At 44.8% G+C, this 15830-nt stretch overlaps 1 protein-coding gene across 1 annotated transcript in view; it reads left to right on the top strand.

Annotated features, from left to right (window-relative positions):
* The first annotated feature begins 2363 nt into the window (after nucleotides 1-2363).
* LOC135510227 (protein phosphatase 1 regulatory subunit 14B-like) overlaps nucleotides 2364-15830 on the top strand; it is a 35562-nt gene continuing 22095 nt past the window's right edge. The window contains exon 1 of the mRNA XM_064931021.1: nucleotides 2364-3096. Within this exon, the coding sequence (XP_064787093.1) occupies nucleotides 2893-3096 (204 nt within the window). The 5' untranslated portion in view covers nucleotides 2364-2892. The remainder of the gene's footprint in view (nucleotides 3097-15830) is intronic.

Raw genomic sequence — 15830 nt, forward strand, 5'->3', positions numbered from 1 at the left:
AAGATTGCTGGCAGACAATGGGATGGAAGATTGCTGGCAGAGACAATGGGATGGAAGATTGCTGACAGACAATGGGATGGAAGATTGCTGGCAGAGACAATGGGATGGAAGATTGCTGGCAGAGACAATGGGATGGAAGACTGCTGGCAGACAATGGGATGGAAGATTGCTGGCAGAGACAATGGGATGGAAGATTGCTGGCAGACACAATGGGATAGAAGATTGCTGGCAGACACAATGGGATGGAAGATTGCTGGCAGACACAATGGGATAGAAGATTGCTGGCAGACACAATGGGTTAGAAGATTGCTGGCAGACAATGGGATGGAAGATTGCTGGCAGACACAATGGGATGGAAGATTGCTGGCAGACAATGGGATGGAAGATTGCTGGCAGACACAATGGGATGGAAGATTGCTGGCAGACACAATGGGATGGAAGATTGCTGGCAGACACAATGGGATGGAAGATTGCTGGCAGACACAATGGGATGGAAGATTGCTGGCAGACACAATGGGATGGAAGATTGCTGGCAGACACAATGGGATGGAAGATTGCTGGCAGACAATGGGATGGAAGATTGCTGGCAGACAATGGGATGGAAGATTGCTGGCAGAGACAATGGGATGGAAGATTGCTGGCAGACAATGGGATGGAAGATTGCTGGCAGACAATGGGATGGAAGATTGCTGGCAGAGACAATGGGATAGAAGATTGCTGGCAGACACAATGGGATGGAAGATTGCTGGCAGAGACAATGGGATAGAAGATTGCTGGCAGACAATGGGATGGAAGATTGCTGGCAGACACAATGGGATGGAAGATTGCTGGCAGACACAATGGGATGGAAGATTGCTGGCAGAGACAATGGGATGGAAGATTGCTGGCAGAGACAATGGGATAGAAGATTGCTGGCAGACACAATGGGATGGAAGATTGCTGGCAGACACAATGGGATGGAAGATTGCTGGCAGAGACAATGGGATGGAAGATTGCTGGCAGACACAATGGGATGGAAGATTGCTGGCAGACACAATGGGATGGAAGATTGCTGGCAGACACAATGGGATGGAAGATTGCTGGCAGACAATGGGATGGAAGATTGCTGGCAGAGACAATGGGATGGAAGATTGCTGGCAGACAATGGGATGGAAGATTGCTGGCAGACACAATGGGATAGAAGATTGCTGGCAGACAATGGGTTAGAAGATTGCTGGCAGACACAATGGGATAGAAGATTGCTGGCAGACAATGGGAACAGAATGGAGGAGGTTATGTTGTGTAGGATGAGATTCGGGATTGAATTGATCTTTGAAAACAGATATATAAACAAGGAGTTGATGAGAACAATCAGTCAATTGAAATAAATACATTTAGTTAAAATAATCTATGGATTTCATATGACAGGTAACACAGATATGCATCTGTTGATCAATAAGAAAGGACTTCACAATATTTTTTGGGGCATTTAAACGGCCATCGATAAAATGCAATTGTGTTCATTGTCCGTAAGTAATACATGCCCCATACCATAACCCCACAGCTATCACGGTGCTCTCTGTTCACAACGTTGACATCAGTAAACCGCTCACCCAGATGTCACCATACACATGGTCTCCGGTTGTGAAGCCAGTTGGATGTACTGCCAAATTCTCTAAAATCACGTTGGAGAGAAATGAACATTACATTCTCTGGCAACAGCTCTGGTGGACATTCCTGCAGTCAGCATGCCAATTGATGGCTCCCTCTAAACTTGAGACATCTGTGGTATTGTGTTGTGTGACAAAACTGCACATTTTAGAGTGGCTTTTTATTGTCCCCAGCACAAGGTGCACCTGTGTAATGATTAGGCTGTTTAATCAGCTTCTTGATATGCCACACCTGTCAGGTGGATGGATTATCTTGGCAAAGGAGAAATGCTCACTAACAAAGATAATAACACATTTATGCACATTTTTTTTAAAGAAATACGCTTTTTGTGTATATGGAACATTTCTGGGATCTTTTATTTCAGATCAAGGAACATGAGGCCAACGCTTTACATGTCGCGTTTTATATTATTGTTCAGTGTATTTTGTAAAAATGTATGCTGTAGAAAGGAAGAGGTTGTTTGACAGTGTCAGAGAGGGTAGATGGGAACGGGGTGGTATTTTGGGTTGGGGGGGGGGTGGAAGTACTGAGGTTTGTAGGGAAATATTGTATTTTATTAGAAACTCAGGGTTCGTTAATTAAGAGAACATAGTGGTATATTGGTCGTGACCGTCGTCACATTCCCGTACAGTAGGTGGCGGTGTGTGCACCTGTCGGTTGGTTGCGATTCGCCATAGAAAAGTTCAAGAAAAAGAAGAGAGGCGTTGCGTTCAGAGAGAAGACACTGAAGAAAGAGAGAGACGGAGGACGGGAAGGCAGAAGAGAGGAGGGAATAGTAAAGAATTCAGGAATAGACCATTTTTTTGTTTTTGTTTGTCTACGTGACGTTAGGTTTTCCGTAGATCAAGGAAAAGTCAACCGCTTTTACGTTGCAACAACACGAGGACAGAGAGAAGAGAGACGGCACGGAAGAGTTTGTCTTTGTATTTAAAATAAGTGTAGACGCTACTGCTGATTTGTAGGCTGTCCTAAACCTTTGTACGCTGTATTCGAATACCATAAATAACTAATTATAGCCTTTAAAATATATATTTTTAGGTCAATTTGATTTGGAAACCACGAAGTGAACCTAATGCCGTGCTCTTTTTTTTGCAAGAAGGGAAAAATCTCAGTAATATACTTGAATTGAATAGCTTCTCCTTATGAGAATCACGGCGGTTTAGCACGAACAATACCCGAAACAACGCGTCTGAAACTCGCTCTACCACCACAACTTTCAGGATTACCTTCAGCCGACCGACCATGGCTGCGGTTACCAGCCCAGAGACGAGCCCTCAACCCCGGGTATATTTCCAGACGGTAGCCGCCGGTTCAACCGAAGAACCGGAGATACCTGTTCGGAAGCAAGGGCGAGTAACCGTCAAATATGACCGGAAAGAACTAAGAAAGAGACTAAATCTGGAGGAATGGATAATCGACCAGCTAACGGCTCTTTACAACTGTGAGGTGAGATGCCGAAAATAAATAACACACATATTAGATATCACAAATGGCACCATGTTGTCCACTACTTTTTGACTTGGTACTATGAGGGCTACTGTCAAAAGTAGTGCTCGAGGGAATAGGGCAGCGCTTCCCAAACAAGAGAACGTTGCCTGTCCACATACACATCAGACCATAGGACGACATAGGACTACTGGTAAAATGCACGTGAGGGGGCTCGGGCAGAGCAACATTCAGTTGGTGGTACAGTAACTGTATGGATCTAATCACATCGATTATGGCTAAGAGCCCCCTGAGGTCCACTATGCGTGATGAAAGATGGTATTTTATTTTAAAGTAGAACAACATTGGTGTGCTCAGGAATAGGCTGACTAAACATAAGTATCATTGTAATAACATACTATATCACAACATAGTATATCAGCCTATAGTGGCCAGTCTCTAGTCAGCCTATACTATGGAGAGAGAGAGAAGACTGGCTAGAGAGAGAGAGAGAGAGAAGACTGGCTAGAGAGAGAGAGAGAGAAGACTGGCTAGAGAGAGAGAGAGAGAAGACTGGCTAGAGAGAGAGACAGGAGACTGGCTAGAGAGAGAGAGAGGAGACTGGCTAGAGAGAGAGAGAGAAGACTGGCTAGAGAGAGAGAGAGAGAGAGAAGACTGGCTAGAGAGAGAGAGAGAGAGAAGACTGGCTAGAGAGAGAGAGAGAGGAGACTGGCTAGAGACAGAAAGAGAAGACTGGATAGAGAGAGAGAGAGAAGACTGGCTAGAGAGAGAGAGAGAGAGAGAGAAGACTGGCTAGAGAGAGAGAGAGAGAGAAGACTGGCTAGAGAGAGAGAGGAGACTGACTAGAGAGAGAGAGGAGACTGACTAGAGAGAGAGAGGAGACTGGCTAGAGAGAGAGAGAGAGAGAGAGAGAGGACTGGCTAGAGAGAGAGAAAGACAGACCGTAGACTGGTTGGAGAGAGGCTGGCTGGCTTGCAAGTTCTTTGTTTCTGGCCATTTTGAGTCTATATTCATACCCACAAATGGTGACGCTCCAGATACTCAACTAGTGTAAAGGAGGCCAGTTTTATTGCTTCATTAATCAGGACAACAGTTTTCAGCTGTGCTAAAATAATAAATAATAAATAAATAATTACTAAAGGGTTTGGCTGTGTAATAGAATTGAACCTTTTTGTTGGGGCAGATTATTTTCTCTCATAATAAACTATTCCCATTTCCACTGTGTGTGACGTTGGCACAGGGGAATAAACATGGTTTGTTTTTCTAAACCCATGTCCCCCCCCCCCCCCGCTGCGGTGAATATTTATGTTTAGTGCGCGTATCAAATACAAATGTATTTGTCACATGATAGACCGAAAACAACAAGTGTAGACTTATCTGTGAAATGCTTGTTTAAAAGCCCTTCCTGACGATGCAGAGTTAAATTTAATAAATGATAGATACTGTATGTACATGAAGGCAGGGTAAAGTGACTAGGCATCAGGATAGATAATAATAAGCTATTTGAGGTAGATATGTACATGAAGGCAGGGTAAAGTGATAATATGAGTAAAACAAAGAACCGAGCAGCAGCCGCTGAAGATGGTGTGTGTGTGTGTGTGTATATATGTGACCAACCACCTCAATTCGGTCCTATCTTGCAAATTTTGCTATTTTTTTATTATTGTTTTTTACATGAAATAAAAGTTAGAGACTCAGAGCTATACAATAGTATATCAAACACTACAGATGAGGAACAATGGGAAAGTAGTTCTGCTTTGAAAGTTGATAAACTTGTCACCCCACTTTTGAGATAATGGCCTTTGAATGTTTTAGTACACACACACACCATCTTCAGCGGCTGCTGCTCGGTTCTTTGTTTTACTCATATTATCACTTTACCCTGCCTTCATGTACATATCTACCTCAAAATCCAGAAAATCACATTTGTAGGATTTTTAATGAATTTATTTGCAAATTATGGTGGAAAATAAGTATTTGGTCAATAACAAAAGTTTATCTCAATACTTTGTTATATACCCTTTGTTTGCCAATGACAGAGGTCAAATGTTTTGTGTAAGTCTTCACAAGGTTTTCACACACTGTTTGCTGGTATTTTGGCCCATTCCTCCATGCAGATCTCCTCTAGAGCAGTGATGTTTTGGGGCTGTTGCTGGGCGACACGGACTTTCAACTCCCTCCAAAGATGTTCTATGGGGTTGAGATCTGGAGACTGGCTAGGCCACTCCAGGACCTTGAAATGCTTCTTACGAAGCCACTCCTTCGTTGCCCGGGTGGTGTGTTTGGGATCATTGTCATGCTGAAAGACCCAGCCACGTTTCATCTTCAATGCCCTTGCTGATGGAAGGAGGTTTTCACTCAAAATCTCACGATACATGGCCGCATTCATTCTTTCCTTTACACGGATCAGTCGTCCTGGTCCCTTTGCAGAAAAACATCCCCAAAAACATCCCCAAAGCATTCCACCCCCATGCTTCACAGCAGGTATGGTGTTCTTTGGATTCAACTCAGCATTCTTTGTCCTCCAAACACAACGAGTTGAGTTTTTACCAAAAAGTTACATTTTGGTTTGATCTGACCATATGACATTCTCCCAATCTTCTTTTGGATCATCCAAATGCTCTCCAGCAAACTTCAGACGGGCCTGGACATGTACTGGTTTAAGCAGGGGGACACGTCTGGCACTGCAGGATTTGCGTCCCTGGCGGCGTAGTGTGTTACTGATGGTAGGCTTTGTTACTTTGCTCCCAGCTCTCTGCAGGTCATTCACTAGGTCCCCCCCGTGTGGTTCTGGGATTTTTGCTCGCCGTTCTTGTGATCATTTTGCGTGGAGCCCCAGATCGAGGGAGATTATCAGTGGTCTTGTATGTCTTCCATTTCCTAATAATTGCTCCCACAGTTGATTTCTTCAAACCAAGCTGCTTATCTATTGCAGATTCAGTCTTCCCAGCCTGGTGCAGGTCTACAATTTTGTTTCTGGTGTCCTTTGACTGCTCTTTGGTCTTGGCCATAGTGGAGTTTGGAGTGTGACTGTTTGAGGTTGTGGACAGGTGTCTTTTATACAGATAACACGTTCAAACAGGTGCCATTAATACAGGTAACGAGTGGAGGACAGAGGAGCCTCTTAAAGAAGAAGTTACAGGTCTGTGAAAGCCAGAAATCTTGCTTGTTTGTAGGTGACCAAATACTTATTTTCCACCATAATTTGCAAATAAATTCATTAAACATCGTACAATGTGATTGTCTGGATTGTTTTTCTCATTTTGTCTGTCATAGTTGAAGTGTACCTATGATGAAAATTACAGGCCTCTCTCATCTTTTTAAGTGAGAGAACTCGCACAATTGGTGGCTGACTAAATGCTTTTTTTGCCCCACTGTATGTAGGATAGAATAGTGTGTGTATATATACAGTAATAGTTAAATAGGATGGCCTTGACTAGAATACAATGTGCGTGTACAGTGGGCAAAAAAGGTATTTAGTCACAGGACACATAAGGTGTGGACGGTACACGGAAACGGTTACCTGCATATTTGTATCGTAACAATATCAAACAGAAAGTGTCCTGATATAAATGGTTTTTAATTATTAGATGATGTTTACCCAGGCAGACTTGTCTAAGTTGATGTGTCATGTGAAGGAAATGCTGTAACCCCCCCCCCCAGCCACATCCAGCTAAGTGGATGGGTCACAATTGTCTAGACGTGTACTCATGAAATACAATAGATGGCCGTAATCACCCTCAGACACACCTGGCTAACTTGATGGGTCATCATCTGGCACATTGGAGTCTTTTGTTTAGACATGTAGCTAGCTGGCTAAACAACGAACCATAATCCCAGCCCCTACTACTAGCTAAACAACAAACCATAATCCCAACCCTTACTACTAGTTAAATAATGAATCCTAATTCCAACGCTTACTACTAGTTAAATAATGAACTATAATCCCAACCCCTACTACTAGCTAAACAACAAACCATAATCCCAACCCCTACTACTAGCTAAACAACGAACCATAATCCCAACCCCTACGACTAGCTAAACAACGAACCATAATCCCAACCCCTACTACTAGCTAAACAACGAACCATAATCCCAACCCCTAATACTAGCTAAACAACGAACCATAATCCCAACCCCTACTACTAGCTAAACAACGAACCATAATCCCAACCCTTACTACTAGCTAAACAACGAACCATAATCCCAACCCTTACTACTAGTTAAATAATAAATCCTAATCCCAGACCCTACTACTAGTTAAATAATGAATCATAATCCCAACCCCTACTACTAGTTAAATAATGAATCATAATCCCAACCCCTACTACTAGTTAAATAATGAACCATAATCCCAACCCTTACTACTAGTTAAATAATGAATCATAATCCCAACCCCTACTACTAGTTAAATAATGAACCATAATCCCAACCCTTACTACGAGTTAAATAATGAATCCTAATCCCAACCCTTACTACTAGTTAAATAATGAATCCTAATCCCAACCCCTACTACTAGTTAAATAATGAATCCTAATCCCAACCCCTACTACTAGTTAAATAATGAATCCTAATCCCAACCCCTACTACTAGTCAAATAATTAACCATAATCCCAGCCCCTACTACTAGTTAAATAATGAATCATAATCCCAACCCTTACTACTAGTTAAATAATGAATCCTAATCCCAACCCTTACTACTAGTTAAATAAGGAATCCTAATCCCAACCCCTACTACTAGTTAAATAATGAACCATAATCCCAGCCCCTACTACTAGTCAAATAATGAACCATAATCCCAGCCCCTACTACTAGTTAAATAATGAATCATAATCCCAACCCTTACTACTAGTTAAATAATGAATCCTAATCCCAACCCTTACTACTAGTTAAATAATTAACCATAATCCCAGCCCCTACTACTAGTTAAATAATGAACCATAATCCCAACCCTTACTACTATTTAAATAATGAATCCTAATCCCAACCCTTACTACTAGTTAAATAAGGAATCCTAATCCCAACCCCTACTACTAGTTAAATAATGAACCATAATCCCAGCCCCTACTACTAGTTAAATAATGAACCATAATCCCAGCCCCTACTACTAGTTAAATAATGAATCCTAATCCCAACCCTTACTACTAGTTAAATAATGAATCCTAATCCCAACCCTTACTACTAGTTAAATAATTAACCATAATCCCAGCCCCTACTACTAGTTAAATAATGAACCATAATCCCAACCCTTACTACTAGTTAAATAATGAATCCTAATCCCAACCCCTACTACTAGTTAAATAATTAACCATAATCCCAACCCTTACTACTAGTTAAATAATGAACCATAATCCCAACCCTTACTACTAGCAATACAAACGGATTATGGCTGACTCTATTTAGTCGACTGGTCCATTGGATTTGTTTTTAGTCGAGCAGTGGCACTGTTGTGGCACACGAGACGCCTGTCTGATTCACGCCTGTCTGATTCACGCCTGTCCCGTTACTGAGGCCTCGGGAAAGCCCTGTCCCGTTACTGAGGCCTCGGGAAAGCCCTGTCCCGTTACTGAGGCCTCGGGAAAGCCCTGTCCCGTTACTGAGGCCTCGGGAAAGCCCTGTCCCGTTACTGAGGCCTCGGGAAAGCCCTGTCCCGTTACTGGGGCCTCGGGAATGCCCTGTCCCGTTACTGGGGCCTCGGGAATGCCCTGTCCCGTTACTGGGGCCTCGGGAATGCCCTGTCCCGTTACTGGGGCCTCGGGAAAGCCCTGTCCCGTTACTGAGGCCTCGGGAATGCCCTGTCCCGTTACTGAGGCCTCGGGAATGCCCTGTCCCGTTACTGAGGCCTCGGGAAAGCCCTGTCCCGTTACTGAGGCCTCGGGAAAGCCCTGTCCCGTTACTGAGGCCTCGGGAAAGCCCTGTCCCGTTACTGAGGCCTCGGGAAAGCCCTGTCCCGTTACTGAGGCCTCGGGAAAGCCCTGTCCCGTTACTGAGGCCTCGGGAATGCCCTGTCCCGTTACTGAGGCCTCGGGAAAGCCCTGTTCCGTTACTGAGGCCTCGGGAATGGTACACCAGTATCACCAGTAGTACAATTACCGTTCCTTACCATTTATCATCGACAATGTTTGTTGGTTTCAATCAATTCTGTTAATGCATTCAGTATATTATTGTTATTACATCTTACCGTTGTAGGAGTGGACACATTATTTGCAGAGCGCACAACCTAAACTACACTTGTGAGGAAAAAGTTATTGTTTTATTTTAGGTTTATTTCATTCCCTTTACGAGTTGTCAATTGTATTGATTTGAAAGGACAAACCTCCAAACAAAAGACAATCTGAGTAAAAGACACACACCTAAATACACATAGAAGTAGGCCCAGGCTACCTGGCCCTGATTACACATAGAAGTAGGCCCAGGCTACCTGGCCCTGATTACACATAGAAGTAGGCCAATGCTACCTGGCCCTGATTAGACATAGAAGTAGGCCCAGGCTACCTGGCCCTGATTACACATAGAAGTAGACCCAGGCTACCTGGCCCTGATTACACATAGAAGTAGACCTATAGGCTACCTGGCCCTGATTATACATAGAAGTAGGCCCAGGCTACCTGGCCCTGAATACACATAGAAGTAGACCAAGGCTACCTGGCCCTGATTACACATAGAACTATACCTATAGGCATCCTGGCCTGATTTACACATAGAAGTAGACCCAGGCTACCTGGCCCTGATTACACATAGAACTAGACCTATAGGCTACCTGGCCCTGATTACACATAGAAGTAGGCCCAGGCTACCTGGCCCTGATTACACATAGAAGTAGGCCCAGGCTACCTGGCCACGGTGCAAATGTAGACCTTTAAATGTTCCCATCTGGTGATCTGATAGTATTTCTGAGTGTCTTAACTAGAGGTTGACCACAATCGGAAATCTGTATTTTTGGGCGCCGATTTTATTTTATTATTATTATTATTTTTATTTTTTTTACAAATCTTTATTTAACTAGGCAAGTCAGTTAAGAACACATTCTTATTTAGGAACGCTGCGTTAACTGCCTCGTTCAGGGGTAGAAAGACAGATTTTCACCTTGTCAGCTCGGGGGATTCAATCTTGCAACCTTAGTTAACTCGTCCAAACGCAATAACGACCTGCCTCTCTCTCGTGGCACTCCACAAGGAGACTGCCTGTTACGCGAATGCAGTAAGCCAAGGTAAGTTGCTAGCTAGCATTAAACTTATCTTATAAAAAACAATCAATCATAATCACTAGTTAGCGACACATGGTTGATGATATTACTAGATATTATCTAGCGTGTCCTGCGTTGCATATAATCTGACTGAGCATACAAGTATCTAAGTATCTGACTGAGCGGTGGTAGGCAGAATCAAGCGCGTAAACATTCATTCAAACAGCACTTTCATGCGTTTTGCCAGCAGCTCTTCATTGTGCGTCAAGCATTGCACTGTTTATGACTTCAAGCCTATCAACTCCCGAGATGAGGCTGGTGTAACCGAAGGGAAATGGCTAGCTAGTTAGCGCGCGCTAATAGCGTTTCAAACGTCACTCGCTCTGAGCCCTGGGGTGGATGTTTCCCTTGCTCTGCATGGGTAACGCTGCTTCGATGGTGGCTGTTGTTGTTGTGTTGCTGGTTTGATCCCAGGGAGGAGCGAGGAGAGGGACGGAAACTATACTGTTACACTGGCAATACTAAAGTGCCTATAAGAACATCCAATAGTCAAAGGTTAATGAAATACAAATGGTATAGAGGGAAATAGTCCTATAATTCCTATAATAACTACAACCTAAAACTTCTTACCTGGGAATATTGAAGACTCATGTTAAAAGGAACCACCAGCTTTCATATGTTCTCATGTTCTGAGCAAGGAACTGAAACGTTAGCTTTCTTACATGGCACATATTGCACTTTTACTTTCTTCTCCAACACTTTGTTTTTGCATTATTTAAACCAAATTGAACATGTTTCATTATCTACTTGAGGGACAGCTCTAATCATCAGTAACCATTGCCTGAATGGGGCACTATAATAATGAACATTGAAAGCAGAATGATCTGAGATGTCATGGAAAACTAGGAGGTGTGTCCCAATGCCACCTTATTCCCTATAGGACTACCACTACTTTTGGTCAGGGCCCATGCATTGGGTGTGTGGGGAAGCTTACTGGTAAAAGAGAAGTCAAGAGACAATGAGGCATGTGTGTTGTGTGTTGTGAAATGGGTTGAGAACAGCTGTGAACAGCTGAGAACAGTCAGCTAAGAACACATTCTCATTTACAATGATGTCCTACCCCCAGGCCAAACCCGGACGATGCTGGGCCAATTGTGCGCCGCCCTATGGGACTCCCAATCACGGCCGGTTGTGATACAGCCTAGATTTGATCCAGGGACTAGTGACACCTCTTGTACTGAGATGTAGTGCCTCGGACCACTGTGATACAGCCTGGATTCGAACCAGGGTCTGTAGTGACACCTCTTGTACTGAGATGCAGTGCCGTAGACCGATGATGATGATACAGCCTGGATTCGAACCAGGGTCTGTAGTGACACCTCTGAGATGCAGTGCCTTAGACCGCTGCGCCACTTGGGAGTGTCTGCTCTTTTTTTTCTGTCTGCTCTTTTTTTTCTGTCAGCCTCTGTTCCAGACTTCATGATGTCACACAGAAAGTGTGTGTGTGTGTGTGTGTGTGTGTGTGTGTGTGTGTGTGTGTGTGTGTGTGTGTGTGTGTGTGTGTGTGTGTGTGTGTGTGTGTGTGTGTGTGTGTGTGTGTGTGTGTGTGTGTGTGTGAGAGAGAGAGAAACCAAAACAAAGATGGTCTGTGATGCCTCAGGAATGAAAGACACCAGTGTAGCAGTTATACACACACACAATGTCCACTGACCCAGGAATGTATCAGTGAACTCACACACACTTCCTGTCTCTGTTAGAATGACTCAGAGCTGACCCATTGACTGACTGACTGACTGTGTGAGGTAGAGAACAGCTGGAGTGACCGACTGTGTGAGGTAGAGAACAGCTGGAGTGGCAGACATAATGAACCGACAAGGCTTTGGGGCATCAGGTAGTTTAATTATACTGGGACAGACGGAGTCCGTCAGTCAGATGGGGACGAGAGAGAGAGCCAGTCAGTTAGCTAGAGGGGGACGAGAGAGAGCGAGCCAGTCAGTTAGCTAGAGGGGGACGAGAGAGAGCGAGAGCCAGTCAGTTAGCTAGAGGGGGACGAGAGAGAGCGAGAGAGAGAGCCAGTCAGTTAGCTAGAGGGGGACGAGAGAGAGAGAGCCAGTCAGTTAGCTAGAGGGGGACGAGAGAGAGAGAGAGAGAGAGCCAGTCAGTTAGCTAGAGGGGGACGAGAGAGAGAGAGAGAGAGAGCCAGTCAGTTAGCTAGAGGGGGACGAGAGAGAGAGAGAGAGAGCCAGTCAGTTAGCTAGAGAGGGACGAGAGAGAGAGAGAGAGCCAGTCAGTTAGCTAGAGGGGGACGAGAGAGAGAGAGAGAGAGCCAGTCAGTTAGCTAGAGGGGGACGAGAGAGAGAGAGAGAGAGCCAGTCAGTTAGCTAGAGAGGGACGAGAGAGAGAGAGAGAGAGAGCCAGTCAGTTAGCTAGAGGGGGACAAGAGAGAGAGACAGTCAGTTAGCTAGAGGGGGACGAGAGAGAGAGAGAGCCAATCAGTTAGCTAGAGGGGGGAGAGAGAGCGAGAGAGAGAGAGAGAGAGAGAGCCAATCAGTTAGCTAGAGGGGGACAAGAGAGAGAGACAGTCAGTTAGCTAGAGGGGGACGAGAGAGAGAGAGCCAATCAGTTAGCTAGAGGGGGACGAGAGAGAGAGAGAGAGAGAGCCAGTCAGTTAGCTAGAGGGGGACGAGAGAGAGAGAGAGCCAGTCAGTTAGCTAGAGGGGGACGAGAGAGCGAGAGAGCCAATCAGTTAGCTAGAGGGGGACGAGAGAGAGAGAGAGAGAGAGAGAGCCAGTCAGTTAGCTAGAGGGGGACGAGAGAGAGAGAGAGAGCCAGTCAGTTAGCTAGAGGGGGACGAGAGAGAGAGAGCCAGTCAGTTAGCTAGAGGGGGACAAGAGAGAGAGCCAGTCAGTTAGCTAGAGGGGGACGAGAGAGCGAGAGAGCCAATCAGTTAGCTAGAGGGGGACGAGAGAGAGAGCGAGAGAGAGCCAGTCAGTTAGCTAGAGGGGGACGAGAGAGAGAGAGCCAGTCAGTTAGCTAGAGGGGGACGAGAGAGAGAGAGAGAGAGAGAGCCAGTCAGTTAGCTAGAGGGGGACGAGAGAGAGAGAGAGCCAATCAGTTAGCTAGAGGGGGACGAGAGAGAGAGAGAGAGAGAGCCAATCAGTTAGCTAGAGGGGGACGAGAGAGAGAGAGAGAGAGAGCCAGTCAGTTAGCTAGAGGGGGACGAGAGAGAGAGAGAGCCAGTCAGTTAGCTAGAGGGGGACGAGAGAGAGAGAGAGCCAGTCAGTTAGCTAGAGGGGGACGAGAGAGAGAGAGAGAGAGAGAGCCAGTCAGTTAGCTAGAGGGGGACGAGAGAGAGAGAGGGAGAGAGAGCCAATCAGTTAGCTAGAGGGGGGCGAGAGAGAGAGAGCCAGTCAGTTAGCTAGAGGGGGGCGAGAGAGAGAGAGCCAATCAGTTAGCTAGAGGGGGGCGAGAGAGAGAGAGCCAGTCAGTTAGCTAGAGGGGGGCGAGAGAGAGAGAGCCAGTCAGTTAGCTAGAGGGGGACGAGAGAGAGAGAGGGAGAGAGAGCCAATCAGTTAGCTAGAGGGGGACGAGAGAGAGAGAGAGCCAGTCAGTTAGCTAGAGGGGGGCGAGAGAGAGAGAGCCAGTCAGTTAGCTAGAGGGGGACGAGAGAGAGAGAGGGAGAGAGAGCCAATCAGTTAGCTAGAGGGGGACGAGAGAGAGAGAGAGCCAATCAGTTAGCTAGAGGGGGGCGAGAGAGAGAGAGCCAGTCAGTTAGCTAGAGGGGGACGAGAGAGAGAGAGGGAGAGAGAGCCAATCAGTTAGCTAGAGGGGGGCGAGAGAGAGCGAGAGCCAATCAGTTAGCTAGAGGGGGGCGAGAGAGAGAGAGAGCCAATCAGTTAGCTAGAGGGGGCGAGAGAGAGCCAGTCAGTTAGCTAGAGGGGGGCGAGAGAGAGCGAGAGCCAATCAGTTAGCTAGAGGGGGGCGAGAGAGAGCGAGAGCCAATCAGTTAGCTAGAGGGGGGCGAGAGAGAGAGCGAGCCAGTCAGTTAGCTAGAGGGGGGCGAGAGAGAGCCAGTCTGGTCTGAGAGAGGGAGGGGGATGACAGTATCAGGATAATGGTAATGTAGTATTGATAAGATGGATTGCAGCCATCCACAGGAAGTACTGAGTAAGTATCTCTGTGTGTGTGTGCGTGCTAGGCACAATAATACAGGTTACCCAGCTAATCAGCCCAAAGCTCTCCAGAGTCATGAAAACCAATGAGAGGTCAATAACTGTGCCTAATGCTAACATAACCTTTGACTCCTAACCCCTTGACCCCAATCTACCTACATTTACATTTCAGTCATTTAGCAGACTCTTATTCAGAGCGATTTACAGTTAGGGTAATTTCCATGGTAACAGAATTATACTTCGACTCAGTTTTTTTCACTTTAAAATGTTTGCCACCCCCCAAAAAAAACAACAACATTGATTTCAAAGTGTAACAAACCATACATATCTATGCACAACTTTTAACAATTTCCACTGAAAATTTTACAAAAACTAATTGAGTGGAATTATGGTGTTATTATTATTAATCTCCATCTGTTTTGATTTTTTATATGTCCACATTAAAACATGTAAAAAAAACTGTTAAATATCTGCTCTGGATGAAGATTAAAATACGTATGCAGAAAGATATGGGTGTCATGACTACCATTTTAATGTGATGCCGGTTCATTGAGTCTAACCATTTGTGACGTCCGGCTCCCGCCTGCTTGGTCTCATGTCGATTTCGTTAGCGGTCCTTTTTTTTGAACCCTGGATAAAGGGGCGTTCCATCCTGTTGGCATAATGTCTGTGCTCACTTGGTTAATGACTGTAAAACTTTATATGACAATTATCTCATTTAGAAGACACATCTCATTGCTTTCTTTTCAAAACAATTGTTTCATATTTAATCAAATACGTTTTACAGAATTTAGATGTAAATTTGATAACTCGGACATATACATTTTGTAGCGTTAAAGTTATTTACTTATACCGTTCTTAATGATATCACAAAACAACAACTGATTTGACATGATTATTGTTTGAACCCCTACCAACCATTTCCCACATTTATATTATGTTAGAAATAAAGTTTCAACGTCTAATCTTTTGATGTTAAAGTACCCTGAGAGCGAGTGAGAGAGAGACCCAGAGATTTTATTTTATTTTTCAGTAAGTGAAATGGATTTGCACCTGGTATCGGAATTACATCATTGTTCCCTGATCTGATCTGTACAGAAATGCATAATTATTACTTTCTTTCTCCTCATGTTTCACAGGTTTGGACAATACAGCAGAGTAGGGTAGAGAAGGTGAATTCACCAATTTGTAAGTCGCTCTGGATAAGAGCGTCTGCTAAATGACTTAAATGTAAATGTAAAGTTCAGTAGAGGAAATTACAATCTACTCTAGTTGTCTTTACTCTGCTTATCTACTGTAATATACTCTACTGTACTCTACTGTACGGGTCTTGGCTGGGTCTTGGGTTCGGCCGGGTCTGCTTCCCATCTGTTTTG

The sequence above is a fragment of the Oncorhynchus masou genome, chromosome 23, assembly GCF_036934945.1.
Source record: "Oncorhynchus masou masou isolate Uvic2021 chromosome 23, UVic_Omas_1.1, whole genome shotgun sequence".
Classification (NCBI taxonomy): Eukaryota; Metazoa; Chordata; class Actinopteri; order Salmoniformes; family Salmonidae; genus Oncorhynchus; species Oncorhynchus masou.